At 35.7% G+C, this 16,359-nt stretch overlaps 1 protein-coding gene across 1 annotated transcript in view; it reads right to left on the reverse strand.

Annotated features, from left to right (window-relative positions):
- Positions 1–16,359, reverse strand: part of HMCN1 (hemicentin 1) — a 460,484-nt gene that overhangs the window by 221,176 nt on the left and 222,949 nt on the right. The window contains exons 16-23 of the mRNA XM_057725744.1: positions 14,586–14,780; positions 12,108–12,203; positions 10,783–10,910; positions 9,289–9,433; positions 6,068–6,180; positions 4,244–4,403; positions 3,458–3,626; positions 512–639 (exon numbers count right to left, since the gene is read on the reverse strand). Of these exons, the coding sequence (XP_057581727.1) occupies positions 512–639; positions 3,458–3,626; positions 4,244–4,403; positions 6,068–6,180; positions 9,289–9,433; positions 10,783–10,910; positions 12,108–12,203; positions 14,586–14,780 (1,134 nt within the window). The remainder of the gene's footprint in view (positions 1–511; positions 640–3,457; positions 3,627–4,243; positions 4,404–6,067; positions 6,181–9,288; positions 9,434–10,782; positions 10,911–12,107; positions 12,204–14,585; positions 14,781–16,359) is intronic.

Consider the following 16,359-nt stretch of genomic DNA (forward strand, 5'->3'; position numbering starts at 1 on the left):
CATGTGCTGAATGAATGAGTAATTATCAACAGATAGACTGTGGCAAACTGAGGAAAGAAAGCAGACTACCCAGAGAATTTTAAAGTAGTTAAAGAATCCCAGGAGCAGAATGTTTTCAGTGGCTGAGCTCTATAAACATTGAAAATGACCATTTAAGTGCAACTGGATTCTTCCTTGAGCATTCACATTCACTTCTACAAAAAGCCACTGGTCTAAACACATTTCTTTTTTTTACGGTATATTAACAATAGTCATAAGTGATTGTGGTCATCTAGTAAAACTGAGATCCAAAATTTTAATACTGTTCTCTAGAAGAAAAAGGGGAAAGTTGTTTATAGATGGCACATAAAGTTTTCAGAGTAAATGAAAGAAAATCACAAGTCTCATATTTTAGAAATTTTTTCTGTAGTTACTCTCTATACAATTTGAGGTTAACTACCAGAGAAACTGGGACAATATGTTTCCCTGTGGCCAGGCCACAGAGAGCATATGCCTTCATTTCAAAACTCACCATGAACATTTAATTTAACAGACTGAGTCACATTCCCAGCAATATTTGTGGCAACGCAAAGATACATCCCACTATCTGAAACGCGGGTCTCAGTGATCTTCATTGAACCAGAGGGGAGGAACACGTGTCTAAAAGAAAGAAACCACAGAGTAGACCATGAAGTATGAGGATTCAAATATCCCCTATACAGCTGCAATTCAATGTGAAATTACTACTCTGCAAGCAGGTTTTGAAACCATTCCCCCATCTATAATGTCATTTCTATATACCTTAAAAGTCAGAAATTTTCATAATTATCATAATTATCTTGTGTATTCTGTATGATGTTCTTACAAATACCAAATCAGTTTTCTTTTATATTTAAATCTAATCTAAGTGTCTGACATCATCAAATAATTGTATCTCTCTCTGCTTTACTAAGATGTAGCTTTACAAAACAAATGTATGTTTTAATAAACTTTAAATATACTTTGAACACATTATTGCTTTCTTCTACAATGCTTCATTAAAAAATTTAGTGTGCTAAAATAAAGGCGAAAGAAGGTACATATGCAATTCTCAAATATATATTCAATATATTCCTCTTACATAGTTAGATAAACCAGATCAACATATAAAAATGTCATTATGTGAACTGTACTAAATAAAATAGCCTTAAGAGGGAGAGGGGCAAACAGACCTACTTACTATCAAGATTTCTTATAAGCTGAGACAAATAAAGTGTCCCATTGGCCCCGAACAGACAAATGGAGAAATAAAGATGGAGGACCATCCCCACCAAAAGACTTAAGCATATATGAGAACTCAACATATAATATGCAACGCAAAAGGTGATGTTACAAAAAGTCAGGAAAGGACTGACTATTTAAAAATGGTGTTGGGCAAGTGGCTCTCTACACAAGAAAAACAAATAAATAAAATTAGAGCACTACCTAATATTATACACAAAATAAAAATTCAGATACTAAAATCCAAAATGTGAAAACGAACTTAAAATATTGCAATAAAACATTGGAGTTCTGTTTATGATCTTCCTAAAGTACAAATCTAAAAAAATAATAGATTAACACCTTGAGCTGTATGCAAAATTTTAAATTCTGTACACAAAGACACCATACATAAATTAACTTGAAAGGCTAGGAGTAGACTGAGAGAAGATATTTTCAACACAGAGAACAAAGGACTGTTATTAAGAACAAAACCAAATTTCTACACTCAATTTGAGAAACAAGTTGAGAACACCAGAACATGGCAGCAGGTTTAAAGAGGCAATTCACAGATAACACAAATGGCCAACAAACAAAAAAAAAGCATTCCAGGATCGCTGGAATTCAGTCATGTGAAAAGTAAGACAGTTGTAAGATACCATTTCACATTCATATGAATGGCAAAAAATTTAAGTCAGTCAACACCACGCAATGATTATAACATGGCAACAGGTACACCTATATTCTGTTGGTGGAAGGTAAATCAGGATTGCCCCCCTTAAGAAGGCAGTTAGGGGAACCCTCCTGCACTGTTGGTGGGAATGTAAGTTGGTACAGCCACTATGGAAAACAGTTTGGAGGTTCCTTAAAAAACTAAAAATGGAACTACCATATGATCCAACAATCCCACTACCGGGCATAAACCCAGAGAAAACCATCATCCAAAAAGAAACATGTACCATAACGTTCATTGCAGCACTATTTACAATAGTCAGGACATGGAAGCAACCTAAATGCCCATCAACAGATGAATGGATAAAGAAGATGTGGCACATATATACAATAGAATATTACTCAGCCATAAAAAGGAATGAAATTGGGCTATTTGTATGAGGTGGATAGACCTAGAGACTGTCATACAGAGTGAAGTAAGCCAGAAAGAGAAAAATAAATACCGTATGCTAACTCATATATATGGAATCTTAAAAAATGGTACTGATGAACCCAGTGACAGGACAAGAATAAAGATGCAGATGTAGAGAACAGACTTGAGGACACGGGGTTGGGGAAGGCGGTGAAGGAGAAGCTGGATGAAGTGGGAGAGTAGCATAGACATATATACACTACCAAATGTAAAATAGATAGCTAGTGGGAAGTTGCTGTATAACAAAGGGAGATCAACTTGATGATGGGTGATGTCTTAGAGGGCCAGGATAGGGAGGGTGGGAGGGAGTCGTAGGAGGGAGGGGATATGGGGATATATGTATAAATACAGCTGACTGACTTTGGTGTACCTCAAAAACTGGCACAAGAGTGTAAAGCAATTATATTCCAATAAAGAGCTTAAAATAAAAAAAATTAAAAAATAAAAAAAAATTAAAAAAAAAGAAGGCAGGTATTATCCGCATTTTATAAACAAGAAATCTGGGGTTCACAGAGGCCCACTGAACAAAGTGCCAAAAGTTTCAGGTAAGCTTTAAGTGGTGGAGGTAAATTTAAACTCACACCTGCATGGCAACAAAGGTTGTGCTCTTAAAGGCTCTGGCATTCTGCTTTCCATGTCAGCCTATCAAATATATTGTTTCAGTGAGCCTTTATTTGTATAAGGGTTTAAGTTTAATCAAGAAGATTTTTACAGAGTCATCTAATGAAAGTCAAATCCTAGATATCAGAGAACCTATTGTATTTTATTTGTCCTGTGGGATTAATAGAATTTTATGTAAAATATGCACTTTGTGCTAACAAGAATCTACATATAAATCCATTCCATTTTCATAACTACCTTGTAGAATGCACCAATGGGAAATTATATCAAAGCTGGGTGTCGGCATTTCTGCTATTAAAGAATCATTTAGAAGGTATATATATTTTCTGTAGGACTAAATGTACATGTAAATTATCTCAGATTCAAAAGGTGGTTTTTGGTTTTTTTTTTTAGACATTTGAAAACCTGAACAAGTATAGCCATCTGTCCCAAAAGTTATGTTTCACATGTTTCGATTCATCCCAGGTCTCCTACCTTGGAGAGAATGGTGAGATGAGCTGGGTTTCTTTGGCCCAGGTAATGATGGGTGGGGGTAAACTCTTCACTTCACATGGAAGTGTCACCTCTTCGCCTGCAAGGACTGAGATCTCAACAGGCTTATCATGGGACAATCCCCTTCGATCTCCGAACACTCTGGGCCTTACTAAAATAAAGACAAGTTTTGAAAGGGAAATAGTACATTGAAAACAAAGCACACTTTAATTCACATTAAAATGTGGACTACTAATATTCTTCAGTAATTTGCAAAAAGATGCTGTTTATTCCAAAGTTTCAGGCCATAGCTAAAGGTTTCCATTAACATGTATTGTGAGAGCTTAAAGCAAAATGTCTAGAGAGTTTTCCTTTTTAGCTCTTCCTTTCAGAATACAATGAAGAGGTCAGCTGACATTAGAATCTGCCATCTATAAAAGTAACCCCTCAAGGCATAGCACTACCCAAGACATACCTGAGGTTTGGCTTTGCTAGGAGTTTTAACTCAGTGGTGTTTCTAAAGAGGGTTGGGTGCCATAAGCATACTCCTTGGGAAAACACCATAAAATTCTTCCAAAAGGCTATACAATTCCTCTCCCTTTAAATCAGAATCTAAATGGAGGAGATGCTGGTTGGCAGGAAAAATGCATTTTTGTAAAAAACTATAAACTTGGGAGAATAGTTCACTCTAGGGGTACAGCCCTCTGGTAACATTATTTGGGAGAGAACGTGAGTTTTGGCACAGACAGACAGAGTCAAAGAAAAACATTCCTCCACGGGGGCTCTCACCATAGACGGTCAGCTGCACCTTCCTTTTGGCAGAGCCTGCCGCGTTGGTGGCAGTGCAGACGTACTCCCCACTCTCCTCGCCCCCGGGGGACACCACATATAGACTTCCATCAGCCCCTGCGGAAAACTTAGCACTGCTGGTGGAAATCAGCTCGCCCTTCTGCAAAACAACACAGAGCAAAGTGTTTTTTAAGATAATAAAGGAGTGACTTAATGTCTGGAAGAGAAAGAGAGGAAGAAAAAAATCTCTAAGGGGGAAAATACTAGATTCAGAAAGAATGCTGATCTGAAGAAAGTTCTTTGTCAGAAAAATTAAACAAGTAATGCAAAGGTGACATTTCTTCATATCAAATCAGGTCCCCTTCATTCCAGAGCGACTTAAAAGTAGAAGGGATGAGGTAGCAGCAGATGGGATGAGTGTTTATGCTAACGCAAGAATTGTTTTGAGCACGTCACATGAATTAATTATGCTAATGCTCACAATCTTATGTGTAGGAACTACCACAGCCCCTATTTTACAGAGGAAAGTATTAAATCAGGGGGCTTGGTAGAGTAACTTGCCCGAGGTCAAAGAATCAGTCAGCGGCAGAAGTGGAAACTCAAACCCCGGCAGACAGGCTTGGGAGCCCAAACTCTTCACCTGTGTATGTGATCCCAGCACAAAGGTCATCCTGTAAAGAAGATTTCCTTTTTATATTTCCCTAAAATGCATTAAACTTCTACTCAGTACCAGTCGCTATGCAGTTTGGGGGATCACCTTTACCACCATATTTTTGTGTCTAGGATGCGGAAATCTTAACCTGTCAATTTAATTTACAGATGTCAAAACCAACTTCACTCTATTTCAGAGATTTTTAGAAGTATAAAGTTTGATGTTATGGCAAAATACTTTGGTTGTGACACTAATTATACAAATGCCATATTTCATTATTATGCCATCATTTTATATTACTTTCTCTCTACAGAAAATATGCCATCTTCATGGCTGTGGAAAGATAGAAAGGACTTCCTCAGGAAATGGGTTTTTCCTCACTGCAAGAATATAAGGAAAAGCCAGACAACTTCAAGAGAGGGATATTGAGGGGGATAAACATGTTCATATATGTGTCTTATTTTGGCTTCTAGAAGAGCAGAGTCCAAGACAAAGATTTGGAGTCAGGAAGTTTATTTGGAAAGTGATTCCCAAAGGCTTGAAGAGGAGGGCTGGGGAGTGAGGCAAGAAGGAAGGAAAGCTAATAAAGGGTTTCACTGCCCTGGTTTCCTCTGTGGCTGGGCTTATAAGCTCAGTGTGCTCGGGGCCCCTCAGAGAAACTATACAGATGCACCTCAGAAGGATTCTTCTGATGGATGAGAAGTGGGGCATTTATATGGGGCATTTAACATTCCTGCACTTCCTGACCACTCAGCAGGCTGAGTGGCCTTGTGGGACGTTGGAGAAAGCCCTGAGACCCCAAAGCCGGCGAGGTACATGCATGAAGTGTGACCCTGGCAGAGACCATGGAGCTGTCCACCAGAGCTTCACTGAAGTCAAAAGGGTTTAGGGAACATGGCAGGAAGTAAAAAAGGATCTGCTACAACATGCTTAGAAAATTTCCCAGCACACAGAATGTGCTATATTAGTGTGCACTGTTGTGTTAATCTTATTTAAGCATCAAGTAGGTGACTGCACTAAAGACATCTTAAGGTCCCTTCTAAGAGGTATGACTGCATCGGTTTTCCTTTCTATAAGGTTCTATGGTACAGTGACAAGTTCCATGTATGACTAAAAATATTCAAACGTTGCAACACATATCAGTAACAAACATCACTAAACGCATCATTTACCTTGGACCAGACGATAGATGGTTTGGGAATTCCACTTGCTTTGCATGGTAAAGTTACTGGAATGCCTTCAATAGTACTGAGTATCTGCTGTCCATGCTGAATGGTTGGCAGAACTGGAAAAGGAAGCAACATGCAGAATCTGAGCACCTGTCCTTCTACTTAGCCTTCAAGTTTAAAGTTGAACATTTTCAGGATATACTGAATATTTATGAAAACTAGCAAAAACAACCTTTTCCATTAGAAATGTAAGGCAATTTGTAAGGGAGTGTAATAAAGTAAATACAATAGTTACAATCAGAAGAACTTAATAAAAACTTAAAATCAAGTAGTAAATTATGTGTAATAAGTTGATTTTCCAAACAAAAATATGGATTTTCCTGAAGGAAATCCATACTTTCTAGAAATTCAGGCTAGAACTACATTCTAAGAGTTACACATTTAATATACATCTTTCACCATTGGCCATTACCCCATTAAGCTGCAGTGAGCTGACTTAACCTCACCTCCAGGGAAATGGACTGTTTAACCACTATACATTAAATATTGGCCTATACACAAGAAATCACTTAGTGAGCTACTAAATTTAACCTTGAAAATAGAATTTGTTTTCTTAAAAGGAATTCAAAAGTAAAGCTTGAAAGCCTTAGGAGTTTACATTTAAAGGTCTAAAATACAAGATTCTAGGTCAATATTTTTCGCTAAGAATGGCATATCTTTTGACTTTAGAAAGCAGCTAAAGAATTGACATTATAGGGGTGAAAGCAAAAGGAAAGGGAATACTGTTCATCATTCTATTCTGTATATATCTATTCATCATAACCAACTTGCATACAAAAAATTATCAATACTCAATGTTCTCAAAATAAAGAATTTGATTAAAGATGCTCCCATATGTGAAAGTTCCCAACACAGTGCAAGGAACACAATAAAAGCCCAATATATACCAGGCATTTCCTTTCCTTCCCTCAGAAAGATGAGACTGGAGCTGCCCACTAGAGCACAAGCACTCACTGTGTCTCTTGTCTTTAAGTCAATTTCTCTAGAATGAATGAAATCAGGCCAGTTGCAGCTACCCTGGAGCAGAAGTTTGCCAGAACAAGAGATACCAGAGACCTCTGTGCAAAAGCTTCCTTTTTGAAAGTCTTACATTAGCTTTGCTACATACACGTATTTTCCTAAGGTCGGGCTTATTCTTCAGATATCTTCTTAAAGAATTGGCAGCAAATTCCCACCCTAGACGAGAACGTCAGGCTACTCTCTAAAGAGAGAAATTTAATTTCCAGAATCATGGAATAGTCAACTTTCAACTTTGCTGTCATGTTGTGGCAACATGGAATAAGTCATTTCCTTAAATGCATATTGAGTTTGACAGCTATAAAGGCAAGTGTCCAATTTAGGCGACAGTTTTCAAATCTGATAACATTTAAGTATGGAAGAGGTTTTTCTTTCCAGATTGTCAGTCTGTGTAAATCAACATGACAATTAAATGGTTTCTCATTTTAATTTGCACTCATATGTGCATCCAATAATTCAATTCTCTTAAGAATTCATTGAGAGCCTTTAATAAAGTTTTAAATTCTTTAACTGAAGTATAGTTGATTTACAATGTTGTGTTAATTTCTGCCATACAGCAAAGTGACTCAGTTATACACGTATATATTCTTTTTTATATTCTTTTCCATTATGGTTTATCTCAGGATATAATAAATAGTGCATATAAATAAATATAATAATATTTATTATATCTCTGATAAATAAATCTTAAAAGTGGAGAGGCAGGGTGATGAAATTAACATAAATACAGAGGTATAGAGAAATTGTGACATTATATCACATCCAACTCAAATGTCCTCTAAATAGCTGCTTGGTTTAGTTCATGTCAAATGGTTGGGTTAATTTTTCTTAATCTTATTGACTAAATCAGTTACTCATTTTGGACGAAGATGCATGAAACAATGTTGTGAAATGACCTTTTAACTTTTAATTATTAAAATTTTTTGCATCCTGATAAACCACCTCATTGGTTTGTCTGTCTTCTCCACACTCCTTGGATCTGGCAGACTTCACAACTAATCATGTCATTCTTTCACCCAAGTGAAAATTTATATCAGAATCCTTCTCAACCCAGTATTCTAGGAAGTTGCTAGAAGCCAAAGGGAAATGACATAAATGCATTTCTACCGTAGATTCTCAAACCAGTCCATAAGCACACTCCAGGAAGTGCATGGACTGATCTTCTTAAAAATAGTGAAACACAACTATACCCAATCTGGCATTATGTATTTACTCTTTTAGACTGTAACTAATTTAGTGTTACTTTAGTATTTTTTCAAGAATATCTCAAATAATGTTGGTGGAGATTGGTATAAGACTGAACGAGGTGGAAGAGGCTATTGACAATGAGAAGCAGACATGAAAAAGAAGATGGCCTGCATCCACTGAAAATTTCAACAGAACAAGCAAAATTTGGAAATTACTGGATTCTCCAATCCAGGCCCTAAAAAAGACTGAATCAACTACTAAAAATAAAGATTCTGTTTTACTTTCATCTCTGTACACAGAGCTAGTTTTTATTACCACACTTTAGAAAAGCAATGTTGCAAAGTCTTTAAAGGAAATATACAAAAATAGTCATGACAATTTCTCAAATGATAAAGCTTTCATTTATTGAGATGTAAAAAGTTGGTAACAGTTACGAATGGAAAAAAGATAGCTTCTGGATTTATTTGTGACCTTTAAGTTACTTAACACGCAAAAAGATTGTTTGGAGCACATGAGGTGGCCTTTAGAAAAGGTTAGGTCATTTCTAGCTAGCACACAAAGGGGTCATTAGTAAGTACGTGCTTGTTGCACAATCTGAGAAGAAGAGGCAGTTTGGATGGTATAATAAATTCAGCTTGCCTGAAATTAAAATGTATTTATAAACATAACTCTTTGAGAGCTGAGTTCACTTTTATCAATTAAGAAACCACTTACAAAAGCCCTTGGACAGACTCAGCTAGTATCTCCCAATAATGTCCTTTTGTGTACACAGGAAAGGGAAATCTGGAAACAGCTTTAACAATGTAAATACTGTTCAAGAAATAAGGCTTTTTGTTAGGAGTAACAATTAGGAAAGATATCTACTTCTTATAATTAGAGGAACAGAGTTATTTGATTTAAAGATATGAACCCAGCTTTGAACATGGTTTGGAAAGAATTATGATGGGTGTGCCTCTTACCGTGCACGTCCACAGTGGTAGTTTTGTTAATGGTTCCAGCAACATTGCTGGCCACACAAGTATACTCGCCTCCATCCTGTAGGCGAACTCTTTCAATATGAAGACTCCCATCACTGCGTACAGTGATGTAAGGATTCTGGATCAACTTGAAGGGGAAAAAAAAGCCATTTTTAATTAAAAAGGCAATATTGTGTAAGCCAAAACCAGATCTGCTTTCTTTTCCAACTGGGGTATTAAATGTCTTATAAAATAACAAAATATTTTAACACCCTTAAGTGAAAAATGGTGAGCATAAAATGTTACAAAGAGTAGTATGAATTGCATGTCCCTGTGACGGATATACCACCAAAAATTCCACCACGAACATCTGTCAGAGTAATGCACATGTGGGAAAGGGAAAGAAATGGAAACAACACTTATTCCTTGTTTCCATAATTTTTGTTATCGTGCAGGACCCAAATTTTACTTTTACTTTTGGCCTAATTTGTTCTTTTTCAAAAAGACTTTATTACCACTTGCAAGCCATGTGATGTGACATTTTGATTTTGGCAAACAGGCATCATTCAAGCTGAGAGAATGTGACAGTCTCAACACCTATCCCTTTCAGTGACATATACAAATAATATTAGAGAACAATGTTTCATATAGGAACTGCATAAGATAAGGCTGATAACAGTTTCTGTTAAGAATCATCACCTCTAATGGACTCTGTACCATTTAGGCATTTTGTTCAATCACAGGGTACTTTAACGCTCAAACAATATCATCCTGTGTTATAAGGGCATTTATTATTGAGCTGTACTTGTTTTTCTCAGGTTTTTATGCAAATATGAACAACTTTACATCTTTTCTCATGGAGTCAATTCACTTTTAATTGGTACTTCAATAAAAGAGTAAGTCTAAATACTCTGGAAAATGGAAGGAAAAATGCTCTGAACTAGATGAAAATTTATTGCCATAGATAGCATGTTTACAGAACAAATCCTTAGAACTGTGAAAATTTTTCACATTCCTTCATAGTCAAATGTTACGCATTGAAAAACAATGACACAAAATAGTTCCACATTTTAAAATAGTTCACAATAAAAGAATGTTTGAAGACAGTAATAAGGATTACTATATAAAATGAAAGAATGTTATGAGAATATTTTATTACGTCCTGCAAAGAAGGATATAAAATACTTAAATGCTATGAAAAAAATTTCATACTTGCTTCAGTTTTTACATATTCTGAAGAGAGTTTACTAGTTACATTGAATTTAACGCAAGTATGTTTTTAATGCAGTTATAAAAATTACCCCATTAACTATTTCTCCATCATATTAACTTCAAAATATACACTGCATAAACATGTTAATACCGAAGAAAATTTTTGGTACACTTCGAAAATATATGTTTGTATATTTATTACATTGAAAATTCAATGTTTGGAATACATTGCCTCTCACTCAACAAAATTAGGAATATGAATGCATGGATTTGAAATGTTCTTACCACGGCTGAATTCTTAACCCACCGACGTTCTGGAATGGGATTTCCAGCCAATAGAACACAAGGCAAAGTAAGCTGCTGCCCTTCAATTACACTGGTCACTGCAGGGCTGATTCCAATGAGTGGAGCAACTAAATCAGAGAGGAAGCACAGGCACTGTCAACACTATTTCACCCAAAGGAAGGCAAACTCTTTTACAGGCAAAGATGACTACTAATTATGCTATTAGAAACTCGGTTTTCAAGAACAAGAATTTTAAATGTACATGGGTACGAATTGGAAGAGAGAGCTAAAGGACCCTTCTAAGCAGAGGGAATGGCAAGAGGACAGGTAACAGCATAGAAGTAGGGAAAGTAAAAAAGAATAAGTCTATGGCATGAAAGGCCAGAAAAGTCAAACCAAGAAATTTGCGAAGTATTCAACAGACATATGGAGAGTGACTGAAAGTATTGATAAATAGAAAAGCGGAATCACCAGAACCATTTTCAGAAAATATTAATCTGAGAACTTACTGGACAAAGGAGAAGTGGAAGGGATGAGATTAGTGAGGAGGCTGTCATAACAGCTCAGGCAAATAGAATGAGGTGGAGTCTCTTAGACAGAATGGTAAAGAAAAAATGGAATCATGCTCTTTTCTAGAAATCAGTGAATAAATTCAACATAAATCAAAGCAAAATCTCTAAGAGACTCTTCTTGAAAAATTTATATGTAGATGAATAAAGGGAGATACAAAAAGAAAATTTTATATGTGTATGAATGAGAAACATGCACTGAAAGTTTTAAAAATCACAATAAATGCTAAAATAATTTAAACAATGTAGGACTAGTGTATAAATAGAATTCCAAGGAATAGACAGAAGAATATAAATTTAGCATGTCACCAAATGGGTATTTTACTCAGTGGGAAGAGAATATTCAGTAAAAATATTGAAACAAATGTCTTACCACTTGGAAAAAACAGATATTATATTCTTACTTCATAACATACACAGAAATAATTCCATGTGGACTAAATTAATAAGTGTAAAGAAAAGAACTAGAAAAGAACACCACCACCCTAAGTGTGTGTGTGTGTGTATGCCTACTTAGATTTAAATGAATGTATTCAATTGACCTTCATTTCTTCAAATGAAAGATAAGGAGCTTGAAGAGGATGATCTCTATTTCCAGCTCCAACATCATGAAATATGAAATAGGGTGGGGGGAGGAAGGCTAATGTAGTAATCAGATATTTACTTTTTTTTTTTTAGTGGTACAGGGAAGTAAGGTAGTAAGAGGAGTCTGATGTTTTCAAAAGGTGTGGTGTCTAAGTACTTAATTGATCTTACCAAGTCCTGTCACTGTTATTGTTGCTTGGGACTGGATCTTTCCAAACTGGTTTTCAGCTTCACAAATATATGTTCCTTTATCACTTGCCCATAAGTCTAAAAAGAAGAGATTATTTATTTATTCAATACCATCTATGGAGCATTAACTATGTGCCAGGCACTGTGCTTGAGATCTGTGGGTGGAAAATATGTATTGCCTTCTGGTAGTTCCCATTCTAGAGGAGGAGACATACCTTGAAAGCAACAATCATACCATAGTCTGATGCATGCTCTAATTTGAGCTTCAAACAACGAGCTATGGGAACACAGAAACAGAAGTGACTGATGGCACATGGAGGGGTTAGGGAAGGATTCACATAGGAGGTAATATCTGAGCTGTAGCTTAAACAGCAGGCAGAATAGAGGAAAGGCAGTCCAAACCTAATGGGTGCCAAAGGCAAGAGCATGACTTGAAAAACCATGGTCCGTTCAAAGAATGGAAAGCTGCCTTTGTGGCCCATCAATCCCATATTCCTGTATCAGTCTACGTTTTAGCTGTCAAACTCATGGTGATGTACATAAACACATATGCATATTGTATGAGCATTGCCAGAGTATTTATCTATTTAAATACATTTTATTTCAATAAAAAATACTTTCCTTTGTTTTCCTTTGTGCTACATTTTGCATGTTAAAATAATCTTTATTATGTAGGCTGATCAAATATATAGAATTTTTAGAATAATAGAAAGGATATTTATAAAGTATTTTAAATTATAGAGTGTGTTAGGAGATCAGGATGAGGATTGCTGGGTTATAGGGTGTGTGGGTAAAATCAGGAGTCTGAAGATGAAGAGGTAGCCGGGTACCTTATAAAAAGTGTAGTTTTATCTTATGAGCAACTGAGGAGTCAAAGAGAAGATTTTAAATAGGGGACTGATTGTCATCTTTGCAAATGTCTTAATTAAAATAAGCACAGTTTAATCTATTGATAAGACATTGATAGAGAAAAATACAGCTTTCCATTATGAATAGTTCTATACTATCTCAAATAAAGAGCAGTGACCAAGTTTCTACTCTGTTAACCGCATGCATATAACTGCAGAACTGCATCTGGTAAACACAGACAGTGTCCACTCTCAAAATTAGCAAACATTCATTTGCCAAGGAAAGTTCAGCAAATCACCCAGTTAACAGGTTATACATTGTTTCTAACCAAGATACGTCTCATATTATCAACTCTGGCTCATTTGTGTAGAAATACAAAATACAAGTGAGAATTAAGTTTCTCATCACTAGTTTCCTTTTAGATAATTTAATTTGAACAACTGGGCACCCAACAGTGAATACACTGCCCTCCTGTGCTCTTATTTTTGTTTCATTTCTGCTGATTTGCTTTCAGGTCCCATTTGTTTCCCCTCGGGTGGTTTCTCATCACCACCACCACACCTATGTGAGCCTCCCCATTCTTCCCTCCCGCTCCTGTCCCCTTGGATCCTGCAGAGGAGCTGTTCTGAAACAGTACTTTCACATGCCTTTTCCTGCCTATGAAGCTTGGGGGTCTATTTGCTATCTCACCAACTACATTCCTTCACCTGCACGTTTCAGGTCCTGCACAACCTGACCGAATCTAATGAGTAATTCTGGTAGGTACTTTTGTGACCACCCACTCAGATTATAAAATGCCTGAGTGAGGAACCCCATAGTTGACTTCTTTCTTCACCACAGAGCCCAGCAAAGAGCTTAAGCACTTGTAACTAGACAGTTTAATTTGTATTGAAAATTTAAGTGGCTAATGTACATTTAATATTGTTAATAAACATGGAAATCACTTGTTGGAGTCTTTCTACAAAATATCCTAAGAATACAATTTTATAAAAAACGTCAATTAATCATCTAAATGTTTTACTCCTCTTGTGCCACTATCCAAATATTCTTCATATTTGAAAAAGCACTAACTGTTTACAAATATCTGAATGCTTAATAGCTCATAGGTAGAAGTTTGGGATGATGGAATATTTGACTTTTTAAAAAATGTTTTGCTCCAGATAGATGTAGCTTTTAATCAAAAAATTCTGATAGCATATAGGGTCCCTATGCATGTGGTTATGTATTCTTAGCCAAAAATAACTAACATTAATTAACCACTAGTAATATTTTACCTTTCTATACAATAGTTGGTACCAGAGTCAATAAAATGCAATTACTTATCCACCTACAGGCTCAGGCAACTCTATTTGCAATAAGAAACAGTGAGATATGAAGAAGTCATATTGCTTCATAACTCTTTATGATATAGTAACAATATAAAATTGAATAAAATGTTATTCATTTATGACAATTCCCAGATATGAGTTCAGTATTATATTAAAATGAAATTCAACAAACACAAAATGTGGTGGCAAGATTAATTCACTACTTTAAACATAGCAACACCTATGTATAAAAAATGTATAATTTATATGTACATATTTGTATAAAATATTTCCTTTAACCTACTTGAAATCAAGAGAGCTCCTGTTCTTAGTTGGTTGATGGAACTCACTGAAAAAGGTCTTGAGAAGATGGGCATGTTGTCTAATCTTCTCCATTTAACCTTTGGTTCTGGATAACCCTGGACGTAGCAAGGTAATGTCACATTTGAGCCAATTTCCATAGACACATCAGCAGGTTCTTGTATAAAAACTGGAGGTGCTGGAAGATATTTAAAATGAAGAAAACGCTCATTGATATAGTACACAGGCGCATTAAATATAAATAAATTATTAAACTATCAACAGATTGAATCAAATCATGGTTCACATAATATTATAAATATATGCTTTAAGTATTCCTGTCTGCACCTGAAATAGATTTTTTTAAATAAATGGACACACAAAGAAGTTCAATTATTTCCTTAAAGTGATAATATGGAAAGAGTAGGAATTTAAATCAAGATTTCCTTAACTAAAGAGACTTTCATTTTTGGAATCTGTTTTCAATTTTAGTTTACATCATATTCCTCAAAAGTTTAAATTCTCTTATAAATAAGTCTGCTTTGTAATGACATATTTTTGACACTTTCCAAAACTTCTTTCGGCTGAATTTTTAAATAAACTAATTTGTATCAGAGTTCATTCTTCAATAGATCAAAACAAGCTTACATTACATTCTTGATGTATATCACATTCTTGCTTCTTAATATCTTTCACTTTTTTTGGTATTTTTGAGTTAAAGAAATTGAAGCTTGAGAATCAATAATTCAAAAAAAAGTATCAGAATAACATTTAATAAATGGAGAATAGGGAGTGCTTAATCTTAGAGTTAAGAAATGATTAAGAATTATAAAATTATAATAAGAAGTCTAAAATTATCTATACAATTTAGGTAACCACAGAAGCCAGGAGGAAAAATTAGATATAACAGGCATACCTTGGAAAACACAGGAATGTAATACAGGGAGGATGCTGTCAGAAAGCCCAAATAGATGAGGCTCTCAGTATGTCCCACAGAACTTATGAGTAATGTTTGAAGCATCATGCAAAGAGAAATATATAAGATACTCTTAGAGGTAAGGGATGAATCCTGCTCATATAGGGTTCCAAAGGGAAGGACCCTAGGAAGGGCTCCTTGATAATGTCAAGATTTAACATTGGTTAGGAATTATAACAACTATCACTTATAGGGCCAGAGACTAAGTCCTCTTCATTAATTATCCCATTTGATCTCCACAATATCCTTATGTGGTAGGTACTGTCATTATCCCAATTTTATAGAAACTGAGACAGAGATAGTTAATTTGCTAAGTGTCACATGGAGTTGAACAGTGGAACTCAGATTGAAAACCAGGTCAATCCGACTCCAAAGTCACACTTGTTTATCATTTTATCAGCCTCCCCTTTTCCATGGGTTCTTATAACTGCCCACATTCAAGCTGGCTATCAGGCTAGTAAAAATGGGTTTGGAGATTACTTCTCTCCTTCTCAACGGGAATTCTGGGACTTAGATGTACAGCTGTCTCCCAAGTAGCATTAGTGCTTTATTAGCCTGGGCTAAATGATCTTCTTTAACTTTGCAGCCACATTTTCCATGATTTCTCTATATTTTTCTGGACAATCAGAACTTACTCTTCTCTAGACAAGGGCTGACCTTTCCGAAATGAGCACCTGTGTCACCACTACCCCTTTCAAATGTGATGTCTGCTGTTGATCTCTGGCTACTGAAATACTGACAACTCTTGAATGCAGTTCAAAAGTCCTCAATGCCATCTCTTACCACTCTAAATGGACATGAT

Source organism: Hippopotamus amphibius, chromosome 3, assembly GCF_030028045.1.
Source record: "Hippopotamus amphibius kiboko isolate mHipAmp2 chromosome 3, mHipAmp2.hap2, whole genome shotgun sequence".
NCBI classification, from domain to species: domain Eukaryota; kingdom Metazoa; phylum Chordata; class Mammalia; order Artiodactyla; family Hippopotamidae; genus Hippopotamus; species Hippopotamus amphibius.